This window comes from Phaethon lepturus, unplaced genomic scaffold (genome assembly GCF_000687285.1).
Source record: "Phaethon lepturus isolate BGI_N335 unplaced genomic scaffold, ASM68728v1 scaffold48765, whole genome shotgun sequence".
Taxonomy (NCBI): Eukaryota; Metazoa; Chordata; class Aves; order Phaethontiformes; family Phaethontidae; genus Phaethon; species Phaethon lepturus.
Genome location: NW_010542163.1, coordinates 1 through 16,184, shown reverse-complemented (window position 1 = coordinate 16,184; position 16,184 = coordinate 1). Strand labels below are relative to the sequence as shown.

The following is a 16,184-nucleotide window of genomic DNA, read 5'->3' as shown; positions in this document are numbered from 1 at the left end:
GCCCGGCCCCGGTTAGCATGCTTCGCTCCCGGCTGCGGCCCTCGCCGACCCCCTCCCCGGGCTTCCCCGTGCTCTTTGTGGCCTGGTTGTCCCATAAACAGGACAAGTGCAGATTTACGCAGACTAATTAGTCTATGATGCAGTTAAAATCCACAGGGATTTTTTTTATAATAGCACTTGTTTACAGGATTAAGCTCTCCATTTGTTGATATTTATTCTTTCTGTATTTTTATAGAAAAATGGAAATCGCCACCCCTCCAACGTCAAAGTGTATCATATACTGGAAAAGAAAAGTCAAGTCTGAATATATGCGTCTTCGGCAGCTCAAGAGGTTTCAGGCAAACATGGGAGCTAAGGTAAAGACCTAATGAAGGTATCTCTAGCTGAAATGATACCTCCTAAAGCCTTTGCTTTACCTATAGTATTTCAGCTGCTATCAGATGGGTGCTTCATCCTGCAAATTGCAAAGCTATATTTTAGTTGCAAGCTGGATAAGTTTGAAGAGGGACTACTTCTCGTGCTCCATTATCAGCTTAGAGCTGTGCAGTCAGGGTCTGTTGTACAGACAGAGAAGTCTGTTGGCTGAGTGCTTGCATAACTGCAGTGAGAGGACTCATTTCCACTTGTTCTTTAAAGTATCTCCTTGCTTGAACCCTCTCAGTGTTGATGGGTTTCAGGTGACTTGCGCTGATGCTCCTCTCCTTGGCAGGCAGGATTTTAGAAGAGGCCAGCTGGGATCAGAAGTTGTCAAAAGCTCCTGACTGTTGGGTAGATTTTCAGCACAGTTTTGTACCAGTGCTGAGTTTAATTAGAATTTCTTCTAATGAGTATCATCAATTTGAAATTCTCTGCCTTGCATACATTTTGATACTTGAAACAAAATCTCAGGAGGAGTTTTAGTGTTCTCAGCGTGACTTCTTAAATTTTGAGTTCTGCTTTCTCTTGTTCCAGGCTCTGTTTGTGGCCAACTTTGCGAAGGTTCATGAAAAGACTCAAATTCTGAATGAAGACTGGAAGAAGCTTCGAGTCCAACCTGTGCAATTGATGAAGCCAGTCAGCGGGCACCCATTCCTAAAGCAGGTGTGGAGAGGAAAAGGGGCACAGCAGCAGCAAGGCTGGACTAGAACCAGGGCTTTGCAGGGAGCTGTGAGGATACGGGATCATTTTTCATGTGTGCTGTCCTATGTCAGTGTCAGGCTGTGCCTTGCGCTCTTCTGGGGTGCAGAAATGGGGAAAAAACCCCAACAAACCAAAGGCCTTTCCTGTGAAAGAGTCACAAAGAGCAAACGCAGGGCTTTGCTGTGTTTGTCCTGAAGTGGGATTTCCCTCTGGCTGTGACGACCTCCCAGGGGCAGTTTCCTCACTGCCCTTCTCTGTACTTGTATTCCAGTGTACTGTTGAGAGCATTTTCCCGGGATTTCCAAGTCAGACGCTGTACATGAGGACCCTGAACACGGTGGCGCTCGTGCCCATTATGTACTCCTGGTCCCCTCTTCAGCAGAATTTCATGGTATGTAGGAAGGCTCTGGGGTGCAAAATCTTGGTGTGATTAATTATAATTGTTACATGGCTGTGGAGTGACTGTGCCTTCTTCAACCCACTCATTTCAAGTGATGTCTGCTCGAGAGATGGCGGGAAGTATTGTTTTAGTTGCTTGTTTTGTTGAATCCCATAAAACAGCTGCATATCCACGCTGTCTTACCCAGCTAGTCTCTCCTTTACACCTGACTCCTTGATAGGGCCATCATTATTTTACAGGCTTCAAGGAGTAAATATGTTTTTGGGGTGGGTTTTTTTATTTTTTTCTTAAGATTTGTCTTCCCTTTTAAATGAGGAATTCTATTTTTTAGGCAGGTCCTTTCCTTCGTGACTGGATTACCTTTCTGGTCTCATTGTAGGGATGCTACTGAGGATTAGTTGCTCTATCAGAGCAGCGCGGGGAGTGATTGCAGAAAATGCAGATTTTGGTGTGGCATAGTTAAGATTGTTTGTTAAACAAACAGGTGGTCTGTGGCTAACCTGTCTCTTTGCCTGGTCTGGAGTGCGGATGTGTTCCTGTAACATGCAGGGCTCTCTGAAGCCTCCAGTAGCAGGCGCGGGGAGTAGTGTGACACCAGTGACTGTAATGCAAAGGGTCAGTTGCTGGTGCCATTGTCCTTGCTCCTGTGATTAACATGATAATGCTCCTCAGCTTTGGCTGTGTTCCTCCAGGGAGCAAGTTACCTGTTTGCCTTTCACTGTTGCAGTTCTACTCTGCCTTTAACACAGTCAATCTCTCTCACATTTTTTGTCTGCTTATTATTCTTGGCAACGTGTGTGTTTCTGAGTTTCTGTAAGCCTTGGCGGCATAGCTCTTTTTTTAAAGCAAATTGCACTTTTAGGGGTCAGAGTCATGCTGCTGGCATGGGATAACAATGAAATGTCAGTGATGAGATACCTGAAACTGCAGCCGGGGAGGCTGAACCTTTGCTTTGCACTGTGCTGTCTGAAGGTCTGAATGGACAGGAGCAGCCTGAGAGACGCAGCCTGGCTGGGAATCAGCAAGTGCTGGTTTTCTGAATTTTATCTGATCTCTTTTCAGGTGGAGGATGAAACTGTTCTGTGCAATATCCCTTACATGGGAGATGAGGTGAAGGAAGAAGATGAAACTTTCATCGAAGAACTTATTAATAACTATGATGGGAAGGTTCATGGAGAGGAAGGTAACCTGGGAGCAGTTAGCGCTGTCCATTCAGTCTCTTGCAAATAACCTATCAAAGTAGTTAAGAAGTCAAAAGGTGGCAGCAGTAACCAGCTTTTCTGTGGGAGCTCTTACAGCAGAAAAACAGGAACATGTCTGCTGTTCTAGTTGGCAAGGACATAGTCGTACCTTTTGATATCCTGCTCCATTCCAGGCCTGGGGCGCTCTGGAGCCAATGCACTTGTTCATGTTTCACAGGAGTGCTCTGGGATGCTGAAAAATGTGCTAGAGGTTAGGAGGACCTCAGCAATATCTTTTTGCTTCTGACCTTAGCCAAGACTTTAATCAGTCTTTTCAGAAATGAAAAGCCAGTGTGTTTCCTTACAGTGCTGCCTACCCCATCATAAAACTCTGCCTGGAGGGAGGAAGGCAATGTTGTGTGGCTGGCTTGTGATTTACCACTCTGACGAGTGTGAAAGATGATGGCACTCCCACAAACTGGCTGACATCTCTCTGTTTCAGAAATGATTTCCGGGTCAGTCCTCATCAGTGATGCTGTGTTCTTGGAGCTAGTGAACGCTCTGAATCAGTACTCGGATGAGGAAGAGGAAGGACACAATGATTCTGAGGTTAAACCGGAGGATGGGAAAGAGGAGCTGCCAGTCACAAGGAAAAGAAAGCGAATTGCAGTGGAAGGTGGGTTTGGCCACAGAAGTTGGGGTTGTGTTCGTCATGTTTCCATCCTGCCCTGCCCAAGTAGCTGGCCAGTGCTCTTGTGCTGTCACTCTTGGTTATTAATGTGTCGCCAAAGGCCATAACGAGCTTGGCGAGTTCTGGTATGGTAGTTCAAAGCAGAAGGGAAGTCGTTTATTCTCACTGTTCCCTGTGGACAGGATAAGAAGTCACCAGCTTAAAGTGTGGTGAGGAAGAATTTAGATGAGTCATGTGGAAAACCACGGTAAGATTAGCAAAGCACTGGGGTGCAGTAGCAAATCTGAGGAGGCTATGGGATCTCTGCTCTTGGAGGTTTTAAAGTGCTGGTCTGGCAAGCATCTACCAGTAAGTTTTTAGGTAGATCTGATTCTGCTGTAGGCCAGGGAGGTGGACCTTTTCAAATCCCTTCCAGACCTGTGTATTTTTTCTCCTGTATTAGTATTTCTTTTCCCTCTCCTGTGCCACCTGGAGTTCTCGTTGCATAGAGGAAGCTCTGGTTTTTGGGATTTTCATGTGTCCTGCATGACCTTAGGAATGCTGACTGGTTGTTTGGTCTTTGTCTTTGGTTTATAGTGATACGGGTAGCACAAATACCAGAACCTTTCGTAGATCTAGAAAAGCATTGTCTGCAAATCCTGTCTTGGTAGAAATAAATCGTAATCGTCCTTATGAAATCATTAGTACTTCCATCAATGCATTATGCTACTCCAAAAGTGGCAGAGTGCGTTGCATCTGGAAATGCCTTAGCCTAGTTGCAGGACAAAGGTTTATCTGTTGTATATGGGATTACATTTCTGTCTCTTAAAATGCAATCCTGAACACCTACTGGAATCGCTCTCTGGAGAAGAAGGAAAGACACATTCACATCCAGCTTAACTGAGGGATTGTCCCTTTTCTTTTTCTTAGGTAACAAGAAGTGTTCGAAGAAGCGGTTTCCAAATGACATGATATTCACTGCTATTTCTTCTATGTTTCCTGAGTATGGCTTCCCAGATGATATGAAAGAGAGGTAGAAGATCTCTACTTAGTTGTCTGTTACCTTTGTTACTAACAGTTGAAATTGGTATTTTGGAAAACAGCACTGTGCTCTGACCAGAAAGTAGAGCTCAATTGGCTGCAGGCGCTGTGAGCAGAGCAATTTTTGAGCATTAGGAACTTTAGTTTAACCTCAGGGTATCTGGTCCAGAGTTCTTACTGGCCCAGATAGTAATGTAGTCGTGTAAAAAGTGCTAAATTAGGAAAGCAGGCACATCTGTGGGTGTTTCTGTTTGTTGAATAGGTACCGGGAGCTCACGGAAGTGTCAGACCCGAACGTGCTGCCGCCACAGTGCACTCCCAACATAGACGGGCCATGTGCGAAGTCAGTCCAGCGGGAGCAGTCCCTGCACTCCTTCCACACCCTCTTCTGCCGCCGCTGCTTCAAATACGACTGTTTTTTGCATCGTAAGTGCAGTCTCGGCCAGACGCTTCCCTAGAGCCCTTTTCTCCTCATTTTTCCTCAGTGCTTCATACCTCTGTATGCCTTGCTTAGTGTCTGTGCTGCAGTCTTTAGAGGGTGGTGCCTCCCCGGAGTTTGCAGTGGAGTCTTAGGAGCTGACAGGTGCCCAGAAGCCTTTTGTAAAGATGGCTCCACTCATTTTCTCAAATGGATGGTAAATCGACCTGCGTGGCCGTCCCCTTTTTTTCACCATTGTTCAGCACTCCGCGTTCGAGCTTCCTGGCAGTTTGTGCCAGAGATACTGCTGCAACTAGACTTTACCATTGCTTTGCAGAAGCTCATCAGGGAAAGGCATGAATGTTTCACTTGCAAAGTCTGGACATGCCCCTGTGTTTTATTGCCTCACTGGAACTTACAGCTTCATCTTAGTCACACTCCTGCAGTTTGTCCTGCCAAAGCCTTTTGGATACTGGTTAGCTGTTGGACCTGCTGTTTCCCAGGTCTAAGGGCTTCTTTGGAAAGTCACAGGACTCCTTCCAGTGAATTATTTATTAAAAGATATAATATTAAGATCATGTGGTCTTTTTTTTTTTTTTTTCCCTAGTGTGAAAGCAGATCTTTTTCCTATGGCCTCTCCTTCCCAAACGCTCCCCCAGTGCTGCTGAGTCCATGTCATGGGTTGGAGCAGGGCTGTCCAGGAGGTCCTGCCGCCTCATTCCTTGCTGCTGGGAGAGTTTCCTTGGGCACTCTTGCCGACTGCCTCAGGCTCCCACTTACCTTCACTGAGTTTGTGCTGCCCCTGTCCCTTCCAGCGTAGGGGAGGACCCTTGGAGGATGCTAATAGTAAAGATACCTATTATTTTTTCAGCTTTTCATGCTACTCCTAATGTGTACAAACGAAAGAATAGAGAGACCAAGATCGAGCCAGATCCTTGCGGAGCAGACTGTTTCCTCTGGCTGGTATGTTTCTGCATTGCTGCTTTTGAAACCACGAGAGAAGTGGCCTGGCCAGCCCTGCTCTGCAGAACTCTGTGGGTCCTTTTCACAACTTTGATGGTTTTTGAGAATTAGTTCTAATCCGTATTGGATTCAGGGGAGTATGAATCCACATACAGACCTTACCAGATGCATATTTTAGCAAATCTCCAACAAACACTAATTTCATAGCTAGCAGATGGGAAACTGTGGTGACAAATTACTTCTCTGGACTCAGTGCAGTGTTTGAAAAATGAAGCCCGGGTTAAAAATGCTGGGGAAGGAATCTAGCATATATGAGGAAGGCTCAAACTATTTTAAAAATGATGTTTCAGAAATACAGCCTAGCTGTGTTACCAGGGATGAGAGCTGCAGGTCAGAAGAGCTGGCTGCAGGGAGGTGGGTGTGCTTGGTGGAGTTGGAGCTGGTCACCTGGCTCAGATACGGGGTGTCCCGGGGAGCTGCAGGGCTGGAGCAGAGGAAGAGGCCAGGAGAATTTCATTGCCAGGGCAAGAGGCAGGGGAGTGGACTGGAGGGCCAGGGAGCCTCTTCTGACCGGTCAGCAGTGCTAAAGGAAGCAAAGCGGGAATGTGCTGGCAGTGACCACGCATGGCAAGTCTTCCACCTTCTCTTGGTGGCAGCAGGGCTTGTCCCAGGGCCTGTGGAGAAGCCTTTCTATGCTCCCTGGTCATCTGCCGCTCGTCTTGTCTTCTGCTCTGGTTGCAGGAAGGAGCCAAGGAGTTTGCTGCGCTGCACAACCCCAGGTCCAAGTGTTCAGGCCGGCGCCGCCGGAGGCACCACGTGGTGGGTGCTTCTTGCTCAAACACCCCGTCTTCCGCTGTCGCTGAGACGAGGGAGGGCGACAGCGACCGAGACACGGGCAACGAATGGGCCTCTAGCTCGTCGGGTATGATGCCACCCCAGAGACACTCCTCTCCCCTCTGGTGGTATGAGCAGTGGTATGACAGGCGGCACTTCACAGCTGGGGCTCTCTGTGTCTTGCTTCTGCGTCCCACACAAGGGTGTGGAGTTCGGAGTTAGCAAACAGAGTCAGTATTTACAGCTGGGCTTAAACAAACATGAGGGATATGAGGCCCTGCTCTTGCTGCTGTGGGATTCGTTGTCCTCTCCCAGGAAGGAGGAATGTTGCCAGGCAAAGCAAGAGCTTTGCTGGGACCTGCAAAGCCAAGAGCCCTCAGCTCTGAGCACCTTGCTTGGCTGTGTGTGAGGAAAGTGCCACTGGCAGGGCAGTGCCCGGACAGTGCTGGCCTGTGTGCTTGTCCTTGCGGCAGCACAGAGCAGTAGCTGGGGGGCTGTCGAGGCCGGGGGGCTTGTCTGTGGACCAGGGTATCTTATGTTATCCTTGTCTGCCAGGGGTGAGTGCTTCCTTGGTGCTGCAGACTGAGCACCAAACTGCTCCTGCCGTGCTGAGGGAAGTGGTGGTGGTGGCCAGGGCAGAATGAGCTCCCGGGCAGGCAGAGGGTTCCCAAGCATCTGGGTCCTGTCTTGGGCAGGAGAGGAGAAAGTTGCTTCCTCGTTCTCGGGCCTCTCTGGTGCTGATGCCCTAGTCGGGGGGCTCCGTCCTGGGCCAGCCCTGGAAGGGGAGAGTGACACAGTGGCCGCAGTGCTGCCTTGCTGCGAGGGGGCCAGTGCCACTGACCCAACTGGTGCCAGCGCTGGGCTGCCTGACTAGAGGCAGGAGCGTGCAGCAGGGAGCGCGGTGCAGGACTGCTGGGAGGTGTAGGGGCTGGGGTGAGGCAAGGTGTCAGGCACTTTGTGGGGACCACTGCCCTTGGGACCTGTGATGGCAAGGGTGTGTTCTCCCATGTTGTGTTTGGCCTAACGTCTGCCTTTCCTGCCAGAGGCAAACTCCCGCTGCCAGACCCCCACCAAGCAGAAGCTGAGCCCAGCCTCCTCCCAGCTGTTTGCGGTGGAGACGCCACAGGAGCCTGTTGAGTGGACGGGAGCTGAGGAGTCACTCTTCCGTGTCTTCCACGGGACCTACTTCAACAACTTCTGCTCGATTGCCAGGCTGCTGGGAACAAAGACGTGCAAGCAGGTGGGTGCCTGGAGAGGGCAGGCACTGCAGCGCCTGGCCCCGTGGCAGGGGGGAGGCCTTGGCTGCTGCTTGCCTGTTGTTTTTTCTTCTCTACCACAAACCGCCTCAAGGAATGTGTTGCATCAACACTTTGTGGAGTTCAGTGTTGTTATTTTGCAGTACTGCTGCCGTTTGCAGAATGAGCCCTGTGCGTGACTGGTGCTCTTAGCTTCCTCCAGAGTGCCTTGTCTGAGGCAGGGCATGCTGGCACAGCAGGCACATGTTTCCCAGGCAAGAGAAGCAGTGAGGGCCATGATCACTGAAACTGGGGGCAGAACTGGCTGCTTTCTGGTCCAGGGACTGGGAGCCCCCCTGTGTGTGCTTGCTTATGCAGGGCTTTATGCTTTATGTATTTATGTGTTAAGTAAAAACAACTTGAGTACACCAAACTTTATTCTTCTTGCTTCTGTTCTTCGGTAGGTCTTTCAGTTCGCAGTGAAAGAATCACTTATAACAAAACTGCCAACAAATGAATTAATGAATCCATCCCAGAAGAAGAAAAGGAAGCATAGGCAAGTGTTGGACAAGCTTGTTTTGTTCTTAAAATGCAACCAGATCCACTGCTTTTTGTGCCAAAGCATTCCTGGTAATCCCCATCTGGCTCCCATCTGCGCAGACATCCCGCCGTCACACAGGGCTGCTGGTGCTGCTGGCTGGGCGCTGGCCCCTGCCCCCTCTGCCCAGGGCTGCTGCCCTGGCTGGGAGGCTCTGTGGCCCTGGGCTCAGCCCCACAGGAGAGGGCAGCACGGTGTGGAGCTGTAGTGCCGCGCTGCTGCTGGAGGGCTGGTACCGCTGTCCTAACAACAGCCTAAGCCTCAGCTCCCTTACTTATAACCTACTTTTTGTGTGCTGATCCCAGTGTGTCCAGTGTTATTCTGGCTCTAGCATTTGCCTTAAATAATGCTGTAGCTGCATCATTCTCTGCTTTATGGCTGGCTGGTTGTTAATGCATGAAGCTGCCAGACAGCCTCGCTGGAGTCGCCCGTCTCCCGCTGCAGTGCTGACCGGCGGTGCCGATCAGCCGTGGCCGACTCTTCCTGGCGGAGGCTCCTGCGTCCCCTCAGACCCTCTCTGTTTCTCTTCCAGGCTGTGGGCTGCGCACTGCAGGAAGATCCAGCTGAAGAAAGGTAGTGTTTGCTGTGGCTGCGTCACGCGAGGTTTGCAAGGCCGCTCGCCCGCGGGATCGAGTTCTCCGGCTCTGACTGACGTGGTGGGACGGCCGTGTCCCGCCGTGCAGCCCCGCAGCTGCAGCAGCGCAGAGGGGGAGCAGCTCCCCCGAGCCGGGCTCCTCGGGGTGCCGTGGGCCAGCCCCACTGCGGCAGTGCTGTGGGAATCGCCAGTGCTCCCGCTGAGGCAGTACGTGCAGTGCGGTCTTGCTCCAGCCAGAGCGGAGGCTGAGGTTTGGCATGCAGCCCCGCTGTGAAATGGGCTGTTCAGGGCAGAGCAGGCGTGTGCCATGTGTCGCTAATCACAGCTGTGTGTCTGCCGCGCTGGGCGCTGCTGGGCTCCCTGCCCTCTGCAGGCAAACGGGGAGCTTGCACCTTCCCTGCTGCGGAGCCCTGGGCATGCTGCTTCCGAACGTTTTTGCAATGTGCAGCTTCTAATCTGGGCATTTCTCCTTTCGTTCTAGATAATTCACCTACCCAGGTGTACAACTACCAGCCCTGTGACCACCCTGAGCATCCCTGTGACAGCTCCTGCCCTTGCATCATGACTCAGAATTTCTGTGAGAAGTTCTGCCAGTGCAACCCTGACTGTAAGGAGAAGTCTAGGACTATTGGGCAGGAAAGCAGCCAGCTCTCCTGACACAGACTAGAGGGAGGGTGCAGAGCTGGGGCTTGCTGGAGGCCTGCTTTTTTCCTGCATTCATTGCTCTGTCCGTCTGCAGCAGTTTGATTATCAGTCTGCTAAAGTCCGAGGGGAAACTGTTCCGTGCTGCCCTGTGACTTTTGGCAGCTGAGATACTCCCTCTTGTTAGAGAATGCTTGTCCACATGTCTGTATCCAGCATCAACGACCCGCAGGTGATGCTGCTGGTTCCCTGAGAGCATGATTGTGGCCAGCAGTTAGGTTGGGAGTTGGATCACTGCTCTGCCATGGTTATTTTTCTTTTTCTGGGCTTCCATTCCCAGCTCTGCAATGGAGATTGCCCACATCAGTCGTGCTTCAGAGGGTGGATTCGTTAAGGGTTATGACACAGCCTGGGCTGGAAGGACTACAGGGTGACAGGGAGCCAACTCAGGCTCTGAGAGTCTCTGTACTCATCTGTTACGTTTATATTATCAGAGTAGTATGTTTTCAAACTGCACATAATTAGTCCCACGAGGTAGATCAGCATCTCCAGCCATGCAGATAGGAAGGACCCTGTGCATGGTCTGTGCTCTGCTAGGGGTGAGCGGTGCTCAAAGCTCCTGTGCACACAGTGTTCCTGTGACTTGCTTCCAGCTCCTGGGTGCCTGGACTGCCTCGCATTCACGTTGTCTCGTTGTGTCATTAGTGAGCGCTGTCCTGGTGACTTTGGGGGGTGGAAGGGCAGACTGGGGGCTCCTGCCTTTGCTGCCCAGAGGAGAGTGGCTGTAGAGCTCTTTATTAGCATAAAGCCACCCTTCTTTATGTTAGCAGGGTGATGTGCAGGCAGTGTGGCCCTTGGTCCCAGACAGGCTTAGTTCTGTACCAGCCCAGGGTCTGACAGAATGAGACCTGGCTTGGGAGGAGCTTCTGTGGGGCAAGGACATTGCATGGCCCCTCTCTTTTCTGAAAAACCTCATGGTGCAAAACTGTGGGCTGTGTTGCTGCAGGTCAGAACCGCTTCCCAGGCTGCCGCTGTAAAACCCAGTGCAACACCAAGCAGTGCCCATGCTACCTGGCTGTGCGGGAATGCGATCCGGATCTCTGCCTGACCTGCGGTGCTTCGGAGCACTGGGACTGCAAAGTGGTGTCCTGCAAGAACTGCAGCATCCAGCGAGGTCTCAAAAAGGTAGTGACAGCAGCATGGGTCCGGACTCTGGCAGGGGACTGCCTCAGGCTAGAGCTGATGTTAAACAGTACTCCTGCTGCATGGGAGAGGCTGTGTGAGCCACCCACAGCTGTCTGAGTGAGGAGATCTGGAAGGGAAGCTGCTCTGCCCCGGGCTTCTTAGCACTTAATGGGGTATGGATTATGGATGTGAAAATCAGACGGTGGGAGTTATATGAGGACGGATGAGAGCAAGGGGGTGTAAAACATCACTCCAGAGAAAGGTTTAGTTTTGATTTCTGATGGTCAGGGCAAGGGACTGCACAAAAAAAGGTAAAAATTCAGAAGAAGATGCAAATTAGTGGGTATCAAGTAATGTGCAGCTCCAGCCTAATGGTGCTATGACATGGAAGTCTGTAGGGAGCTGTGTGTCACCTTAAACAGGGGATGCTGGATAGTCACTGGCTCCCCTTTGCTCCTTGACCCTGTGATGTTGGGACTCCGAGCGTGGCAGCCAGCACAGCATGGCTGTTCCTGGCACTGTCCTAACCCTGTTGCGTGCAACTGTGCCAGGAGGTGGAGAGCTCTTCACTGTTGCTTTCTGGCCTGCCTGATGCACGGACTGCGATCTCTGTGTGCGGGGGGGTGATGGGCCTGCCAACTCTAAACAATTCCTTTCCACCTTGGCTCCAGCATTTGTTGCTGGCGCCGTCAGATGTCGCCGGCTGGGGGACTTTCATCAAGGAATCCGTACAGAAGAATGAGTTCATCTCCGAGTATTGTGGTGAGGTCAGTGCTTCTGCCCATCTGCTGTGCTGCGTGCTCAGGAGGCTGCATTTAGTGGGAGTGCCTCCTTTGGCTGCTGGGCCAGCAGGGCCAGCATGTCTTCCCCAGCATGGCCATAGCCACGGGCTCGCTCTGACAGGTTTAGAGCCTGAATCTTGCACCGTTTGGGGACCCATCTCAGTACCTCTAGGCACTCCACCATGGAGGAGCATGTCATGTATGTGCTGCTCCCTGTCAGCCCAGCTCTTATCTCTGCTCCTTCCCTGGGAGCCCTGGCAAGCCCCTGCCCGTGGGGTGGGAGGGTGGGAGGGTGTTTCCAGGAGGTAGGTGAGCACTGCTTCTCGCAGTGATCCTTGCTGTGCCTCAGGCACAGAGTCTCTCAAGGCCTTCTCCTTCTCCAGCTTATTTCACAGGATGAGGCTGACCGGCGAGGGAAGGTCTATGACAAGTACATGTCCAGCTTTCTCTTCAACCTCAACAACGGTAACTCACCTGGGGCTTGGAGGGGTGGAGGAGACTTCGGCTTCCTGGCAGGGGGCTGGGTAGGCAGGCAGTCTCAGCCCATCTGTTGCCGAGCAGCCAGCCTGTCTATACGCTACAGTTTTTTCTTCTTTTTTTTTTTTTTTCTTAATAGATTTTGTTGTTGATGCCACCCGCAAAGGAAATAAAATCCGCTTTGCCAATCACTCAGTGAACCCCAATTGCTATGCCAAAGGTGAGATATCCCTGCCCAATCAGATCTTGATGGGGGAAGGTTCTGTGGGGTGCTGCTCAGCTCCAGGATTGCAGTGGATTCTCCAGGGTCCCAAGTCAGCCTGAGCCTGTGGGAGCAGAAGAACTTCAAAGACCTGGACAAAGTCTCCCCCTCTCTGCAGCAAATCATGTTGCTGCTGGTGAGGGTCCCGCTCAGCTCTGCCGTGGCCCTGGCCTCACAAGGAGGGGTCGCTGCTTGGGAGCTCACTGGGGAGCACCCCGTTCCTGCTACGCAGGAGCTCGGTTACCGTGGCCCTGGGGGCCAGCAACTGGCCAGACAGGGCAAAAGTGCTGCATGACCTCCTAGCCTGAGCTGGAGGTGCAAGTCTCTGATGTTGTCTTTCTGGTTGCAGTTGTGATGGTGAATGGAGACCACCGGATAGGGATCTTTGCCAAGAGAGCCATCCAGGCAGGAGAGGAGCTCTTCTTCGATTACAGGTACCTTGGGGAGCAGCCAGCTGGGGACTGGGCTGCACCGTTGACCCTGCTTTCTGTGCGCATGTTTGCAGGGAGCACGGAAGGTCATTACAGCAGCTGAGACTTTCCTGTCTTGTAGGTACAGCCAGGCAGATGCCCTGAAGTATGTCGGCATAGAGAGGGAGACAGATATCATCTAGGCTCTGTGCGGGGTTAGTCCCCAGCACACCTTGCTGCTGCACCTTGTAAGCAATGCCATGTTTGCTTCACGCTGACATGACTGCTGCTGTTCCCGTTGCTGTGTGTGTCACAAGTGCTACTTTCCATCCAGACTCCCAGAGGGAGACTCGGGGCAGGAGTGTGCTGCTGCTGGGGTGGCAACTTTGCCAGCCCTGGGCTGGGGCTGGCTCCGGAGCCTTGCTCTGCATGTGGCCTCATGCCACATGGACAAAGGCAGCTGGGGCTTGAAGAAGAGCTGTTTTGCAGGAGGAGGGAACAGCTGTGAATTCTCAGTCTCTTTCCATTTTCTGCTGACTGCTGGAAGAACAAGAGTGAGTTACTACCTGCACTGAGACCCAGGGCACAGCTCGGGGACAGAGGGGCTGGTGCTCCCCTCCAGTCCTGTCCCCTGAGATAAGCTCTGGTCTCGGGTTCTACTTCTTGCTGCCTGTTTTATCCTGTTGACAAGGACAGCAACAGGGTTGGAAGCCATAGAGACATGGCTGCAGCAGGCCCCAGGCTGCTGTCACTGAGGCTGTTTCCCCTCTGCCCCAGCTGGCTGGGGGACAGAGACTGCCTGGCTGGCGTGGCACGATGCCTGGGGATGGGGAGAGCAGCACTATGCAAAAAGTCACTTTGAGTAGGGACACCACTGAGCTGGTTGGAGACAGTGTTATGGGAGTGCTGCTGCAAGCACAAGAGTCGTCCAGAGGCAGCAGGAACCTGTGAGCCTGAGGAAGCCCTTCCAGCCTGCAGAGTTTTCTCGTGCCTGTGGGGTGACTGGGTGGCTCGTGCCCATCCCCAGCTGCTCTGCTGCGTGGCCCTTTGGGGCTGGCATGTGGATGTTTCTGCCTGGCAGCTGTGGGGCTGTGGTGGGAGGGATGACTCCCGCTGACTGGCTGGGGCTGCACCCAGAGCAGGAGATGGGCCTCTGCCACCCCCAAGCTCCTGACCAGGTGATACCAGAGCTGGCTCCTCTACCAGAAGGACTGTCAGGACAGTCCTTCTCAGAGTGGCGTGGGCTCTGTGGGAGGTGTCAGGGGCTTCAGGAGCCGGCAGAGTGGGTCCCCTCAGGGCAAGAGCCTTTCATTGCACAGGACTTGTTGAGTGTTGCTGTGCTGAGGATTGAACAGGGTGCAGGAGACCTGCCGCTGCCTGCAGTGACCTGGGGAAGGCTCCTCAGAAACCTGCCTAGGGGTTTCTGACACTCTGGTCCTGGCCCTGGCCCTGGGATAAAAGGGAGACGTTCTCTGGCAGAGTGAGGTTTGGCCTTAGCACCCCAGGCAAAAAGAAAAAGAAAAAAGCACTTTAATCCTTCTCAGCTGCCAGATGGGCCCCGTGTACCACTCTGGGGGTGGAAGGACCACAGATGTTCCAGACAGTTGTCATCCCTCAGCAGCACCTTTGCAGGGACATTGCTCCGGGCCTGGGACGGGGCAGTCTGGATGGGGGGGCTGGGGTGACCTGAAGGATGGGGCTGTCCCCTAGGGTCCACGTATGCTGCCAGCTGACTGCCTAACCTGATGCTGGGTGCTGGAGGGTACTCCACCGGGCAGCCAACACTGGGCTCCCAGGGTGGCACAAGGAGCACACCTAAGCCCTGATGTGGCACTGATAGGCCCATCTTCAGAGGGGCAGTGGCCCGGAGGGTGGGCAGTGCTTGACTGGGTACACCGCAGAGAGGTGAGCAGTGCTGGGGCCCTTGCCCTGCTCCTTTGAGGAGCCATGGGGCTCCCAAGACAGTCCTGTCCTGGCCATGTGGTCCACGAATGCAGAGGCGCAGGGCCTGCCCCAGGAGCCGAGCCCTCCCTGGCACAGCCCTGCGTCATGCCTTTCCCAGCCTCCCACTGCAGCAGGAGAGGCTGTCTGTCCATCCTTCCTGCTGTCCGTGATGCCCTGCTGGGGCTCGGAGGGGTTTGGGTCTGTCTGGAGCAGCACTTGTACCCTGGCACCTGCCTGAGCCCCGCTCCCTGTCACCTCTGTCCGCCCAGCCCACACCGACCCTGCTCTCAGCTCAGTGTCCTCTGCCACTTTGGCCATATCTGCACTATGCCAGGCTTGTGTCTGTGGTTTGTTGATGGTGAATAATAATGCACTTTAAAAATGTGGCTTGTAGCCTTTGTCATAATAAAGTGGTAGCAAACATGCTCCCTCAGCTTGCTGGTCTCTCTTACCCTAGGGAGCAGCTGGCAGCAGCACAGTCCCTGCCTGTCCTCTGCCTGTCCTCTGCCTGCTGTGGGCTCAGCCCAGCTGCCTCCTTCACAGCAGTCGGCACCCCGGAGCCCAGTGGGGCTCGTGAGCCGCCTGGTGCCGCTGGCTGCCCAAATCGGCACCAGCTCAGGGGTGGGAGGCGGTGGAGGTGCGCGGTGGGGAGAGCAGGACACGTTTGTGTGTATATGAGCGTAGCAGTGGGCTGAGCTGCATCCTGCCCTGGCTTTCTACACCCTGCATCCCACACCAGGAGTGGGAATTGCCTGTGTCCACACCAGTCCCTTCCCCAGCTGCAGGCTGAGCCAGGGCAGGGGGAAAGGAGCTGCTGCCCCTGCGCACCCAGGCTGCCAAAGCGAAGGCTGGGGAGTGTCAAACGCCGTCATTCTGCTTTTATTTGAGGATCTTCACATCTCATTCAACAAAACAGCTTTTTTAAAAATAAAGTGCCCAGTGGAGCTAGGCCTTTGGATAGATAAATGCATTTCTGTAACGTCGTCTTACCACAATACAGTGAGTGAACAGGAGCTTTCCCTGGGCTGGAGGTAATCAGCAGGACTGGCACTTCGTACAGAGAAGTAGCAAACTACAGACCACGTACCACGACACGCGGAACGTAACACCCGACAGGAACTTCCGTTTGGTTTTTTATACAAACCGATAGAATAAAAAAATCAGTGTGTAGTAGAATATCCAGCAACAAAATGGTAGAAAGGATCCGTACCTGATCGTATGAAAGCAGCATCTCAGCAAAGTGCAGCGGCATCATGCGCGGCAGCGGCGGCCGGCGCCCGCACGGGCAGGGTATTGCTCAGCGCGCCCCGGGCTGTGCCTCGAGGCTGGGTATTGCGTGGCTTCCTTCGTGGCTCTGGCTAAGCGAGCAAAGCAGCGGGTAATCTACGTGCGGGCATCGCTAACGGGGCGGCGGCAGCCGGGCGCCCC

At 53.0% G+C, this 16,184-nt stretch overlaps 1 protein-coding gene across 1 annotated transcript; it reads left to right on the top strand.

The window, feature by feature from the left end:
* The first annotated feature begins 239 nt into the window (after positions 1-239).
* EZH1 (enhancer of zeste 1 polycomb repressive complex 2 subunit) lies at positions 240-13,143 on the top strand. The gene is made up of 19 exons (XM_010287947.1): positions 240-356; positions 952-1,080; positions 1,391-1,510; positions 2,582-2,702; positions 3,203-3,376; positions 4,301-4,403; positions 4,674-4,837; positions 5,701-5,792; positions 6,534-6,714; positions 7,670-7,866; positions 8,326-8,417; positions 8,992-9,032; positions 9,536-9,661; positions 10,703-10,881; positions 11,553-11,648; positions 12,047-12,128; positions 12,280-12,360; positions 12,752-12,836; positions 12,955-13,143. Exons 1-19 carry the CDS (start codon positions 240-242, stop codon positions 13,013-13,015), a joined length of 2,241 nt encoding a protein of 746 aa, XP_010286249.1. The 3' UTR covers positions 13,016-13,143.
* The last annotated feature ends 3,041 nt before the right edge of the window (positions 13,144-16,184 follow it).